The following is a 12,308-nucleotide window of genomic DNA, read 5'->3' on the forward strand; positions in this document are numbered from 1 at the left end:
CAAAGCACATAAGGAGGGATGATGGAGACACGGTACGTGGGTGAGGACTGGGAATCAAGGAAGACATATTGAGCTGTAATGCTGTAAGGGCCATTGGCTATTGTGTAGATGCAGGAGTCAGTCGATAGCTGAAGATGAGAGATAGATGTGATGACTCTGGGAGATTCTCTTGAGTGTGGGTGAAAGCACCCAGGACAGACCTGGGGGCAGGGAAAATACCAGGATTTAAGGGACAGGGTGAGACAAGGGGGAGCTAGAGAGAGTACACAGAGAGACATGGGTCAGAGCCAGCAGGGTGAACCGGATACTAGGCTTGAGAAGAGAGTGATCACCCGTGTCAGATGGTTCAGAAAGTGGATGATGTGCCTGAGAGCTGGAAAATGCTCTTTGAGTTTGGGTACTGCCTTAGCAGCAAGAGGAGTGTTTAGAAAGTGAACTCAGTAAACAGAAGATGCTTGCTGAAGACACCTGGAAAAGAAGGAAGGAGAGGAACAAGGAGGCAATTAGGGCTCTATGATAGGACCACAAAGGATGATTTCTTTCTGTTTGACTTTGGATTTTGCTGGTATTGTGTTTTTAAGATGAGAAAGACATAGATGTGTTTATGCAGTGGGGTTAAAGGAAGGGAAAGTGTAGGAGGAAGCAGGAGAAGGAATGGAGAGTGATAAAATGGTTTTGGATTGGAGCAAGGCTTTTATCAGATCTTCCAGGGCGGATGGATGTGAAGGTATTGTGTGGGAACTTGTGTTTAAATGCTACTGAGTTGGACCATTCATTATTCACCTCACATGTACCGACAGGTACCTCTTGTGGAACTCTCTGATCCTGTTCCCCTCTGTTTGTCTTTCAGTTGAAGATCCTCTCTATAACTTCCACTCCCCGAACTTCCTGAGGGTCTCAGAGGTGGAAATGAGAGGTTCCGAGGATGCAGCAGCTGGAACAGTGTTACAGCGGCTGATCCAGGAACAACTGCGATATGGCACCCCGACCGAGAACATGAACTTGCTGGCCATTCAGCACCAGGCCACGGGGAGTGCAGGACCAGCCCACCCTCCAAACGGCTTTTCTTCCACAGAAAACCTCACCCAAGAAGACCCACAAATGGTCTACCAGTCAGCACGCCAGGAGCCGCAGGGTCAAGAGCACCAGGTGGACAACACCGTGATGGAGAAACAGGTCCGAGCCTCTCAGCCTCAGCAGAACAACGAGGAGCTGCCCACTTACGAGGAGGCCAAAGCTCAGTCACAGTTCTTCAGGGGGCAGCAGCAGCAGCCACCGCCGCCACCTCCACAGCAGGCGGCTGTGGGTCATGCGTACTACATGGCTGGGGGCACCAGTCAGAAGGCCCGCACAGAGGGCAGGCCCACAGTGAACCGGGCCAACAGTGGACAGGCCCACAAGGACGAGGCGCTGAAGGAACTGAAGCAGGGCCACGTCCGTTCTCTAAGTGAGAGAATCATGCAGCTGTCCCTGGAGAGGAATGGGGCCAAGCAGCATCTCCCTGGCTCAGGGAGTGCAAAGGGGTTCAAGGCAGGGGGAGGACCCTCTCCTGCCCCACCAGCTGGCAAAGTGCTGGACCCTCGAGGTCCACCGCCAGAATACCCCTTTAAGACCAAGCCCATGATGTCTCCGGTCACCAAGAACCAGGACCATGGACTTTTCTACAGTGACCAGCATCCTGGGGTGCTGCATGAGATGGTCAAGCCGTACCCTACGCCACAGCCTGCAAGGACGGAAGTGGCTGTGCTGAGGTACCAGCCGCCGCCGGAGTACGGGGTGACCAGGTGATTATGCAGCTGAGAGCCTTTGCTCGGCTTTCCTCCATTCAGCCGTCCTGTCGGCAGCACGTATTTTTGGTTTCCGTTATCAGGTTGGTTTTGGGCACTCCGTTTAATAAGCCGCTTTCTGGGCAACCTATGTAGGGTGAAGCAGAGTAGAAGGCAACTGGAGATTTTCTCACAAGGTGACTGAGGGCAGTTGGCGATTTAAGGTTGTAGAGGCTCCCTTGATAGCCTTTGTTGGGAACTCTGCCCAACTGGCCTGGAAGAATCACAGTTTTCCTGGCTGGCTCGTTGGAGAATGTCCTAATGTCTGGAACATGCCATCATCCAGGGGAGTTATGGAGTCCTTCACTGTAGGTTGTAAAGAAAGATGAAATCAGTGTTACAACAGAAGTTACGGAAATGAGGAAAATCACATGGTCCCACCCTTCATTAACAGCTGGAGACCAAAGCCTGCTTAGATTAATCAGTACTCGCTGCTCATGACTGGGAAAGCTGGGGGCTGATCATCACCCAGCTTTCACTCCCTGGCCATGATGCTTCCCATGGCCTTCCAGTGTGTTCTTGGCCCAGTTTCTTGGTGGATTCAGCAGCCCTCTCTGAGGGTGTGCTCTGTGCAGCTCTGTGCAGAGCCCAGTACCAGAGTAAAGCTTTGGTTTCTGCAAAGACCAGCACAACTGCCATTGGCATCCAGCATGCTGCTTCAGGGCAGAAGCAGTAGAGAGCCAGGGTGGGGTGGGAAGTAGACAGGACAGCCCACAGCTTGGAACAAAGAGGAACACTTCCCACAGACCGTCTTAAAGGATCACCAAGAGTTAGAGGGGACAGACAGGCATTGTGGCACATCAGATTAAGCTACTGCCCATAGCAGAGTGCCACGTTTGAGTCCTAGCTATTCTGCTTCCAGCCCAGCTTCCTGATCGTGCATCCAGGGTGGCAGCAGATGATGGCTCCAAGTGCTTTGGCCACTGCCATGCTTGCAGGAGACAGGGATGGAGTCCTGGCTGTTGTGGACCGTGGAGAATGAGCCCAGAGATGGAGGATCTCTCTCCTTCTCTGTGTCTCTATTTGTTTCTGGTTTTTTGGGGTAGATGAAGAGAAGTCAATAAACATACTGTTTAACAGTTGTTGCTGGGTAGAGTTGAAGTAGCATAGGGAAATACATTTCTTCAGACGAAAGGCGTGAGGATTTGTTTATATAATGCGACTATACAGATCAGGGGTGCGCTAGGTTGTGGTAAGAAGGGGCAGACCATGTGTTTGGACTGGGAAGCTTAGACCAGTTGGTGTCATACTAAAGCATTTAAAGTGTATCCATTAGCAACATTTTAAATAGGAACTGCATGTTAATGTTGAATAACTGACCTCTGTGATATTGCAGGATGAGGTGGAGACTTTTGAAGGTTGGTTAAAGCAAAGCAGATTAGAACCCGTGAGGGCAGCCAAAGCTTGAGACAGTGGAACTAGAAAAGTATTCTATGTTAAGATCGGTAGGGAAATGGGACTGGCGGTTTAGATTCAGAGGTTGAGTAGGGCAGCTGGAAATATAGACGATTGAAAATCAAGCTGTTATGGGGAGAAACCAGATCTAGAGATACAAATTTCAGAGATACCAGTGCTTAGAAGTTGATGAGCTTGTGCATGAAGATCATAGAGCATTAGAAGAGAAGTGACCACTGCCTTTAATTGGATGTGACATTTTCATAAAGAGCTTTACTCATCTGCTTCTAAGGTGGGTGAGCTAGACTTTCCCTACCTAAGGTGGATGAACTAGGCTTTCCCCACCTAAGGTTGATGAGCTAGGGTTTCCTTATATAGGTTGGATGAGCTAGGCTTTCTGCATCTAAGGTGGATGAACGAGGCTTTCCCCAGGCAACCCCAAGCAGCTATGTACAGGTCATACTCTGGCTATGCCTTGCAAAGGGAGTGACTGACACTTGGCTGAGAGAGCAGATTGAGCTGCCACTCCCTTTGCAGCCATAGGCACATGTGCCCGTAGGTTGGAAGTGCCCACTTTGAAGCAGCATAACCAACTTTCAGTTCTGGACAGGCAGCAGAACTCGGTCAGTCTTCCTGAACTGGGCATGATCTGACCCCACTGTGGGGTCCAGGATGGGACTTAGAGACTTCATCTTCTCTTCTTAATATAGATTTCTTTATTTTAGTATCTGTTATAGAAATGAAGGGACTGCATACTCATGGGGGCCACTGATCAGGATGGAGAGGGACGGGGTGGGGGACAGATGGAGGATGGGGGAGGATAAGACTCAGGTGGTGGAGGGAGGATGCTGCATTGCTCTTTGCTGTCAGGCCACATCAGTGAAGCACCTCTTGTCTGTTCCTTATACCATAAATTTAGTCTCAAAAACTGGCAGATCTGAGGTATTTGTGTCGCACCGATTTACTGTATTTAAAGAACTCATGTTATTCCAGAATTATACTGTAGTCTGGTTTATGATAGTTCACACTCTTTCCTAAACATTTAACTCAGCATCTTAAGGGGAGTGAAAATAACTTCTTTTGTTGACTTTCCTGTTTGCTAGAGGGTAGTGTGGAAAGTAGGTCATTTTGCTTTTTGTCATTTGGAAACAGGTATCATAGGAGATGGCAGAAATGGTCAAAGGAGGAGGGAACTACTTCTTAGAGGTCTACCCAGTTATTTGTGGAAAGTTATTACGTTAGAGCAAGAAATATAGGAAGGATTTGAGCTGAATGCCAGGCCTGGTCACCGCATTGACATGACACGTCAAAATGTCTCAAGACATAACAAACACTTCATTGAGGCTGGACCTCAGCACTACAAGGCTGCTCTGTGAACCTGGCCGTGACTAGCCAGTATGACTCCAGTGGTTCAGCACTTGGCTAACTGGGTAAACAAAGGTTGCGTCCAGTCCAACCCTGTTTCAGACACATTTAACATAGCCTGCACTCTGAGGGTTGGAGCTGAAATTTAGCAGTGTGTGACATTCAGTTATTTGTGACCCCAGACACAAGCAGGACTCCTTTGCAATCCACTCATGTTGCTTTGTCCTTAAAGCTCTTGGAGATGTACATGCGGTATCATGGTCTCCTGGACCAGCACGAGGTGACTGCCAGGGATCACAGACCCACCTTCCTGCCTCATACTACAAATGTGGGATCAGAATGTGAAGAACTTTCAGTGATTTTGTCCGACTCACTATGTTGTCAAGACCTCATTCCTTTTTACCTACAGTAGGAAGGTCTGAAGAGACAGCTGTTAGAACTTAATGGGAAAATAAAGAACTTAGATGACTCACTTTCATTCTTGCTTTGCCATAGCTTAGAAATACCTCTCACCTACTCTGATGAGCAAGGGTGCAGACAGGTGATTGTAAAGCACTTTAGCTTCTCTCTGGAAATCTCCTTGGTGAGGCCACTAGTTAAGGCCTGGTGGACTTGCGTCTCCCTGGCCCTTGTCATCGGTGAGCTAGTGTGGCTGGTAGAGATGAAAGTGCCAGGGCACTTGGACCCTTGGGGACCATGAGTAAAGCTCTGGTTTCCTTTCTTGCTCCATTTTGCTTTTCTCTAAACCTGAAAGTGGAAAGGATAGGAATGAGGGTAAGATGGGAATTAGGTTGTCGTTGTGGAGAATTATGGCCTTTGCCCTCAAGGCAAGGGATGTTAACTCTGGTCCCCCTTGTGGCAACAGTGCCCTCTGTGAAGCCGCGACTGGACGTGTGCCATCTGCACTGTCAGCAGAAATGAATGCACGGAGGGATTCAGTGACAGACCTGGTTTTTATCAAAGCAGATTGGAGTCAAGATGCATGTTTATACACCAAAGAAATCTGTCCATATCTCAAAAACTTGGGAGTAGGAATGCTAAAAATTTATCGTACCATATTTTCCATGTGTAAACACTAATATTTTCCTGTGCAAATTGATTACTTCACACCATAATCATATATTACATACAGTTTTGTATCTGCTGTTTTAGATAGCAATGTATCATAATCCTTCTCCTGTGATCCTTCATTTTCATAATCCTGTTTTATTGTTGTGTAATGTTTCATAATATCTAACCCATACAATTTTTTCTATACATATGTAATGAACATTTTCAGGTATATCAAAATTCCATACTTTGCCTTACTTCTTTAGGAATCATTATTTAGCATTGAAATTATTGGCTCGGGCCCAGCACGATAGCGTAGAGGTTAAAGTCCTCGCCTTGAACACCCTCTGGGATCCCATATGGGTACCAATTCTAATCCCAGCAGGCCCGCTTCCCATCCAGCTCCCTGCCTGTGGCCTGGGAAGGCAGTCAATGGCCCAAAGCCTTGAGACCCTGCACCCGTGTGGGAGACCCAGAGGAACTCCTGGCTCCTGGCTTCGGCTTGGCTCAGCTCCAGCCATTGCGGCTGCTTAGGAAGTGAACCGTTGGACGGAAGATCTTCCTCTCTGTCTCTCCTCCTCTCTGTATGTTGGCCTTTCCAATAAAAATAAATAAATCTTTAAAAAAAATTATTGGCTCGATTATAGCAAATAATTAATGACTTCTGATTATGGGTAACTTTGGGAAAATGTTATCATGACTTTTACTGCACTTTGGCCAACGTTAGTCATTACAAATACAAAGCCTGCTGATCTAACAAGCAAATAGCGTCGTTTCGATGTTTTAATTAGCAGTCTACCCATGTCAGCTGACAGTGGAGCAGTGGTAGTAGTAGTGATGGTAGCAGTAGGACTGAAACTTCACCAAGTGCTTACTTTGTGCTGTGCAGTTTGTATGGGTTACTCTTAATCTTCACAGCAATTCTTACTGGGAGACACTATTAATACATCCGTTTTTATACTTGAGAAAGCCTTAGACCTACATGGAGAGGCTGCAGTAGCTCGGTCGCGACCACTAGTTTGGTAGTTCAGGAGCCAGGGTGGGACCCGGGGTCTCCTTACTGCACACTGTACCCCTCAGGACTGCATGCTGCAGTGGGGGCAAAGGTGTCAGCTTTTCTTTGGGGGACCAATCTGGTGAGCTTCTAATAAGATTTCTAGAACACTATGTTTTGAATGGAATGGCCAACCTGTGCTCTGTTCACCTGTTTTTCTTTTTTGAGAGGACCAGAATACTTATTAAATATTCTGGAGTGTAGCAGGGAAGCTGTCCAAATGCGCATCTTGGTCTTCAGATAGTGGGGAGACTGTAAGAGCAAGCTTCACCTTGCTGACAGCTGCAGGGTGTGAACATTAACCTATCTTTGGTTTGCTTTCATTGGGAGGCAGAGCTGGAAAGAGTGGTCTGTATTCTCTGTAGATGTTTTTAGCAGAATATTTCAGCTTTAAAAGACAATAAATATTGACTTAAGTGTAATTTTTATGTGTTAGTATCAGTTTGTGAAATGACTAAGCGTGGCTCTTTGTGATGCAAAGAATGCATCAGGCTCCCCTCTGGACCCTGTTTTTTTGCCCTTGACCTTGGCTCAATCCTATCCCTTCAGCACAGGGGATTTGGTTTGCTAGATTCCTGGAAGCAGAGACACGACTGGTAACTGGTGAATATTTTATTCATCTATGTATTATTTATTTGATTGTTACTATGCAGATAGGTACTTTATTTAAAAGCGTGAGATCATGGTGATTGGTCCAACCGTTTTGGCCTAGGCTCTTATAAAACATCCTGCATGATGCTATCAGAGCCAGAGGTGCGGTGGATTTTCTTCCACAGAGCAGGGTTTTCGTCTCTCAACACAGACCAGTCTTTACCACTTTATTTCTTCTCATTGATGCGGGGCCCTTGTGGTGTCCTGTGTTAATGGAGAGAAGCATGCCTATGATATAACAAACTCCCAGAGTCATTGTTCTCCTTAAATAATGCACTGAACATTTCCCCCAAGGAAACCTGATTTTGTTTTATTTAGAGTCAAAGGTACTTGATGTTGCCTGGGAACGTGTGCATGACAGGGCAAAGGAAGAAAGGAGGCAGGTGGGGTCCAGCTCAGATGCAGTAGGTGCGCATGGCAAATCCAGGCTGAAGTGTGTCCTCCAGGAAACTGTGTCAGCCCAGCAGGGCAGCCAGAGTGCAGTTTCGAATATAAACGAGCCTGAAGAGGGATGCTGAGTGTTAAGTCCTATGGGTTCCCTGTTTGGAACAAGTTGTGCAAGTATTACAACAAAGAGGCCTGGTGCTTCTGCCATATTTTGAGTTAGAAACTGCTGGGAGAGTGAGGGGCATTTGGGGAGTGTGTTTCTCTAAAGTGAATTATGACTTGCAATTCGTACAGTTGTGAAATAAATTGCTATGTGACACTTAAAAAGTAAGCCAGAACCAGGGCTGTTAGGTTGAAAAATCATGCACTACCCCTTTAATGAAAATGAGGCCATGCAGCCCTGTAGAAATTCTCCTGCTACACGTGTCTTTTGAGTTCCTGCATCAGAGCTGGCGAGTTTTGTACACTGCTTAAGCTAAACTACGGCTGGCTGAGCCAAACAAAATGTCCTGTATGTCCTGACAAACAGCTCTGCTGCATGGGAATTTCAGGAAGGTAGGGTCAAGTCCAGGTTACTTTCTCAGCAAAGCTAATGCAATTCCAGCTGTAATGCTTTAAATGACAGGCTTTGCTAAATAGGAGGATTATCTCTGTCTGCCCTGCAGAGCAGTGATTTTGATGTTAGTTTACCCATTTCCGAATCCTGGAATCCTCGTTTGAGCATTTGTGAGTCTGTAGTGTCTGCATGACCAAAAGGCCACAGCTAGGGAGTAGCTTGGATTTGGCAGAGAAGGCTTCCAGGTGTTTGAGTTGGGATTCTCCCACCTTGCAGCAGGCTGCACAGGCCTCAGAGCCTGTGTCATTATCTGCAAATTGGTACAACAAATGGTTCCTAAGACGTAACTAAGACGTAAAAGAAGATCTGTTGTAGAACATTCAGAAATACCGATAACTCCCACCCTATCCCGGTCCACCGGAGAAAGAAGACTTGAATCCCATAATCCAGAGATATCATTGTGAAACATTCCCTTCTGTGTTGCTTGGAGGACCAGATACAGAAGAAAATACTGAAAGTTGCAAATTCCCTACAAATATGAAATATTTTTACTGAATGAGAACTATTCAAGCTTCAAGCTTTTCAGAGTCAGGAAGGCCTGTATTATTATTCCATCTATTTTTAAATTTCATTTTTGTCTATTTTGGTTATTTTTAAAAGGTGCTGATTTTTTATCTGTATTTTCTAGTTTGCTTTTTATTTTTATTTATTTATTTTTTAAAGACTTATTTATTTTTTAATTGGAAGGAGAGACAAAGAGATCTAAAATCTTCCATCTTCTGGTTTACTCCCCAAGTGACCACAATGGCCAGAGCTGAGCCCATCCAAAGCCAGGAGCCAGGAACTTCTTCCAGATCCACACAGGTGCAGGGTCCCAAGGCTAATTAGCCATTCTCCACTGCCTTCCCAGGCCACAAGCAGGGAGCTGAAAGGTAAGTGGAGCAGCCAGGATATGAACTGACACCCATATGGGATCCTGGTGTGTGCAACGCAGGGACTTTAGCTACTGGGCTACTATGTCAGGCCCTCTACTTTGCTTTTTAAGTTTTGTTTTGTTTTAATCAAATTTTAGAGAAAGAAGGAAAGATGTAGAGAGAAGGTCTTCCATTTGATGGTCCACTCCCCAAATGGCTGTGAAGACCAGAGCTGAGCTAACTTGAACCCAGGATCTTGGAGCCTCCTCCAGGTCTCCTGCATGGGTGTAGGGTTCCAAAAACCTGAGCCATTCTCTGCTGCTTCCCCAGGCCATAAGCAGGAAGCTGGATCGAAAGTGGAGCAGCAGGACATGAACCAGCTCCTACAGAGGGTGCCAATGCTATAGGATACAGAATTAACTTGCTGACCACCATGCCAGACCCTATGTTTTCTTTCTTTTTAAAAATTATTTTTTCCATGTTACAGTTCTGTAGGATTTCTCCCTTTTCCTCCTTTTTTCTCTCTCCTGGTATTCCCCTCCCACCATTTCCCCCATATTAGTATAGTCCTTTAGCAATAGTTACAAGTTTATGTTTTGGTATATAGGCATTATTTAGATACTGATTTTTAATGTTTTTTATTAATTTCATTGTATTATGTGACAGTTTTATAGGTACTGGGATTCCCCCCACCCCTCCCCTAACACTCCCTCCATGGTGGATTCCTCCACCTTGTTGCATAACCACAGTTCAAGTTCAGTTGAGATTCCTTCATTGCAAGCATATACCAAGCATAGAGTCCAGCATCTTATTGTCCAGATAAGTTCAACGGCTTCTTGGGGAGACCATCTCTGGTCTGAAGGTAGAGCTGGCGGAGTATCATCCCGATCAATTAAAAGCTCCAACATAACATCAGCAACAATTTATAACGTTATGGAATTAATTGACATAGTAATGAGTAACCAATATGTTAAAAATAAATGCAAGTTCTTAACCACATCCTGTGACTACTTCATTGACATTTCAATTTTAGTTTAAATACAACCGGGTTCTATACATCTTAAAATAGCTATAGATTACTGTTCAGCTGTCTTGTGTCTATTTTCATTATAATATTTAGCCTTTTATAGCATTGAGGCATAATTTTGCTGAACCTGGCTTTTTTTTTTTTTTTTTGGATATTCCGGACTGGCTAATAATTCCAACAAGTCACTTGTCAACAGTTTAAGTGCAGAACAAAACAATATAGGAGGGGTGTGCAGAGAAATCCTCAATACCCTAGTGAGGAGTAACTAATATTTCATGTCTTCCTCACACCTTCTAGGGTGATGGAAGATTTCTCTGCTCTCCCGTGCCATTATGGAATAACATAGGGTATTAAAAGTATATTAGGTTTTACAATTCTTTGATGTAGATCATAAGCAGTCTGACTTCCCAACATCTTATTGCATGTGTGATACGCTGTTTGAGGTTGAGATAATATTACATTTTACAGGCACTATTTTACATATTGACATCATTTCATCTTAAATTAAGGCAAATATGTGGTATCTAACCTTTTGGGATTGGCTCATTTCCCTTAGCATTATGGTTTCCAGTTGGGCCCATTTGGCCACAAAGAACTGCATTTTGTTTTTTTTTTTAATAGCTGAGTAGTATTCCATGGAGTAGATGAACCATAGCTTTCTTATCCAGTCTTCTGGTGACGGGCATTTTTGTTGCTTCCATGTTTTTACAATTACTGTTTTAGCCATACATGTTTATCATAGGAAATGTGTAAAGAGCAGAGAAGTGTGAAAAGTAGAGGGAAAAGAAACCCTCAATAGTTCCCATCATCTGATCAATCTGGTTTACATTTTGTAATAGTTCCTCCCAGTCTTTTTTGTATGCATTGTTTTTTATACAGGCACAATCCTAATTCATATATTGTCTTGAGAAGTTGTTGAGAATTTTTGCTTTTTTAACTGACTTACTTGTTAACACAAATGGTAAATAGTTTTAATTTTTATTTCTCTGTTACTGAGTTTGTGTTGGACAGGTGGATTAGCCACTTTTATCTTCTCTCTCTTTTTTAAAGATTGATTTATTTTTAAGAAAGACATAGTTGGGGGTGGGGGAGATCTACAGCAAGAGATAGATTCATCTGCTGATTTACTTGCCAGATGGTTCCAATAGCCAGGGTTGGGCTAGGACAAAGCCAGGAGCTTCATCCAGGTCTCCCTTGTGGCTAACAGGTGTCCAATGACTTGGGGCATTTTCCACTGCTTTCCCAGACCAATAACTGGAAACCGGATAGGAAGTGGAGACTGATGACTTCCTCTTCCTTAGCCAAATGATGTCATCAGTCTGATTTAGGGCTGCATTTTGTGACTTCAGATACATGAGAAGCTATGTTGTTGTATTGGCAACTTGACAATTCCACAGTTTGTTTGTAGTAACCGGAATGTAAGTAAATGCCAGCTATCTCTTCCTTCATAACGCAGTGTTAGAGGATTGTTCATTCCTGAAAGACCCACCAAGCAGGTAGGGTCTATCCTGCTCTTGGACTTCAAGTACTTAAGTATTTAACAAGCATTTCTTGATGGCCAACTCAACATCAGGCACAATGATTTGTCCTTAGAATTTTTGCCTGCTAATAACTGGGGATAAAAGATACAGGTATGAAACATTGATTAATATATTTAAATGCGAATGGAAGAGAAAATTCTATCTAATAAGGCCTGTGGTGACAGGTTGTCAGGAAGGGCAAAATTGTACATTTGGAAGGAATACATGGGTGCAGATCATGGTAGTCACACTGTACACAACAGGGTCACGCTGTTGAAAACATGGTGTTTTCAATCGTTTGGTCTCTTATTTTCACACCTAACTGTGGTTGGTCTGTCAGTCTTGCTCAGTAAATTGAGATCACTGATCAGTTTCATCTCCCAAGGTTCAACTGATCCCTGGAGAAAGGAGTAGAGCCCATTGTCTGACCTCCTGGACTCCGTGTTTTCTTAAGAAAATGGGGGGAGGGGTGGGAATGCCTTTGCTGTGAGCATCAAGCAAAGTGATGAAATGTAATACTGCAGATGACTGACCTCTCAGCCAATGTTAGTTGAATGCTGTCT

At 44.6% G+C, this 12,308-nt stretch overlaps 1 protein-coding gene across 3 annotated transcripts in view; it reads left to right on the forward strand.

The window, feature by feature from the left end:
- AMOTL1 (angiomotin like 1) overlaps nt 1-12,308 on the forward strand; it is a 107,626-nt gene that overhangs the window by 41,957 nt on the left and 53,361 nt on the right. For all 3 annotated transcript variants that reach the window (XM_004585169.2, XM_058663743.1, XM_058663742.1), the window contains exon 3: nt 851-1,784. In XM_004585169.2, the coding sequence (XP_004585226.2) occupies nt 910-1,784 (875 nt within the window). In that variant the 5' untranslated portion in view covers nt 851-909. The remainder of the gene's footprint in view (nt 1-850; nt 1,785-12,308) is intronic.

This window comes from Ochotona princeps, chromosome 4 (genome assembly GCF_030435755.1).
Source record: "Ochotona princeps isolate mOchPri1 chromosome 4, mOchPri1.hap1, whole genome shotgun sequence".
Classification (NCBI taxonomy): domain Eukaryota; kingdom Metazoa; phylum Chordata; class Mammalia; order Lagomorpha; family Ochotonidae; genus Ochotona; species Ochotona princeps.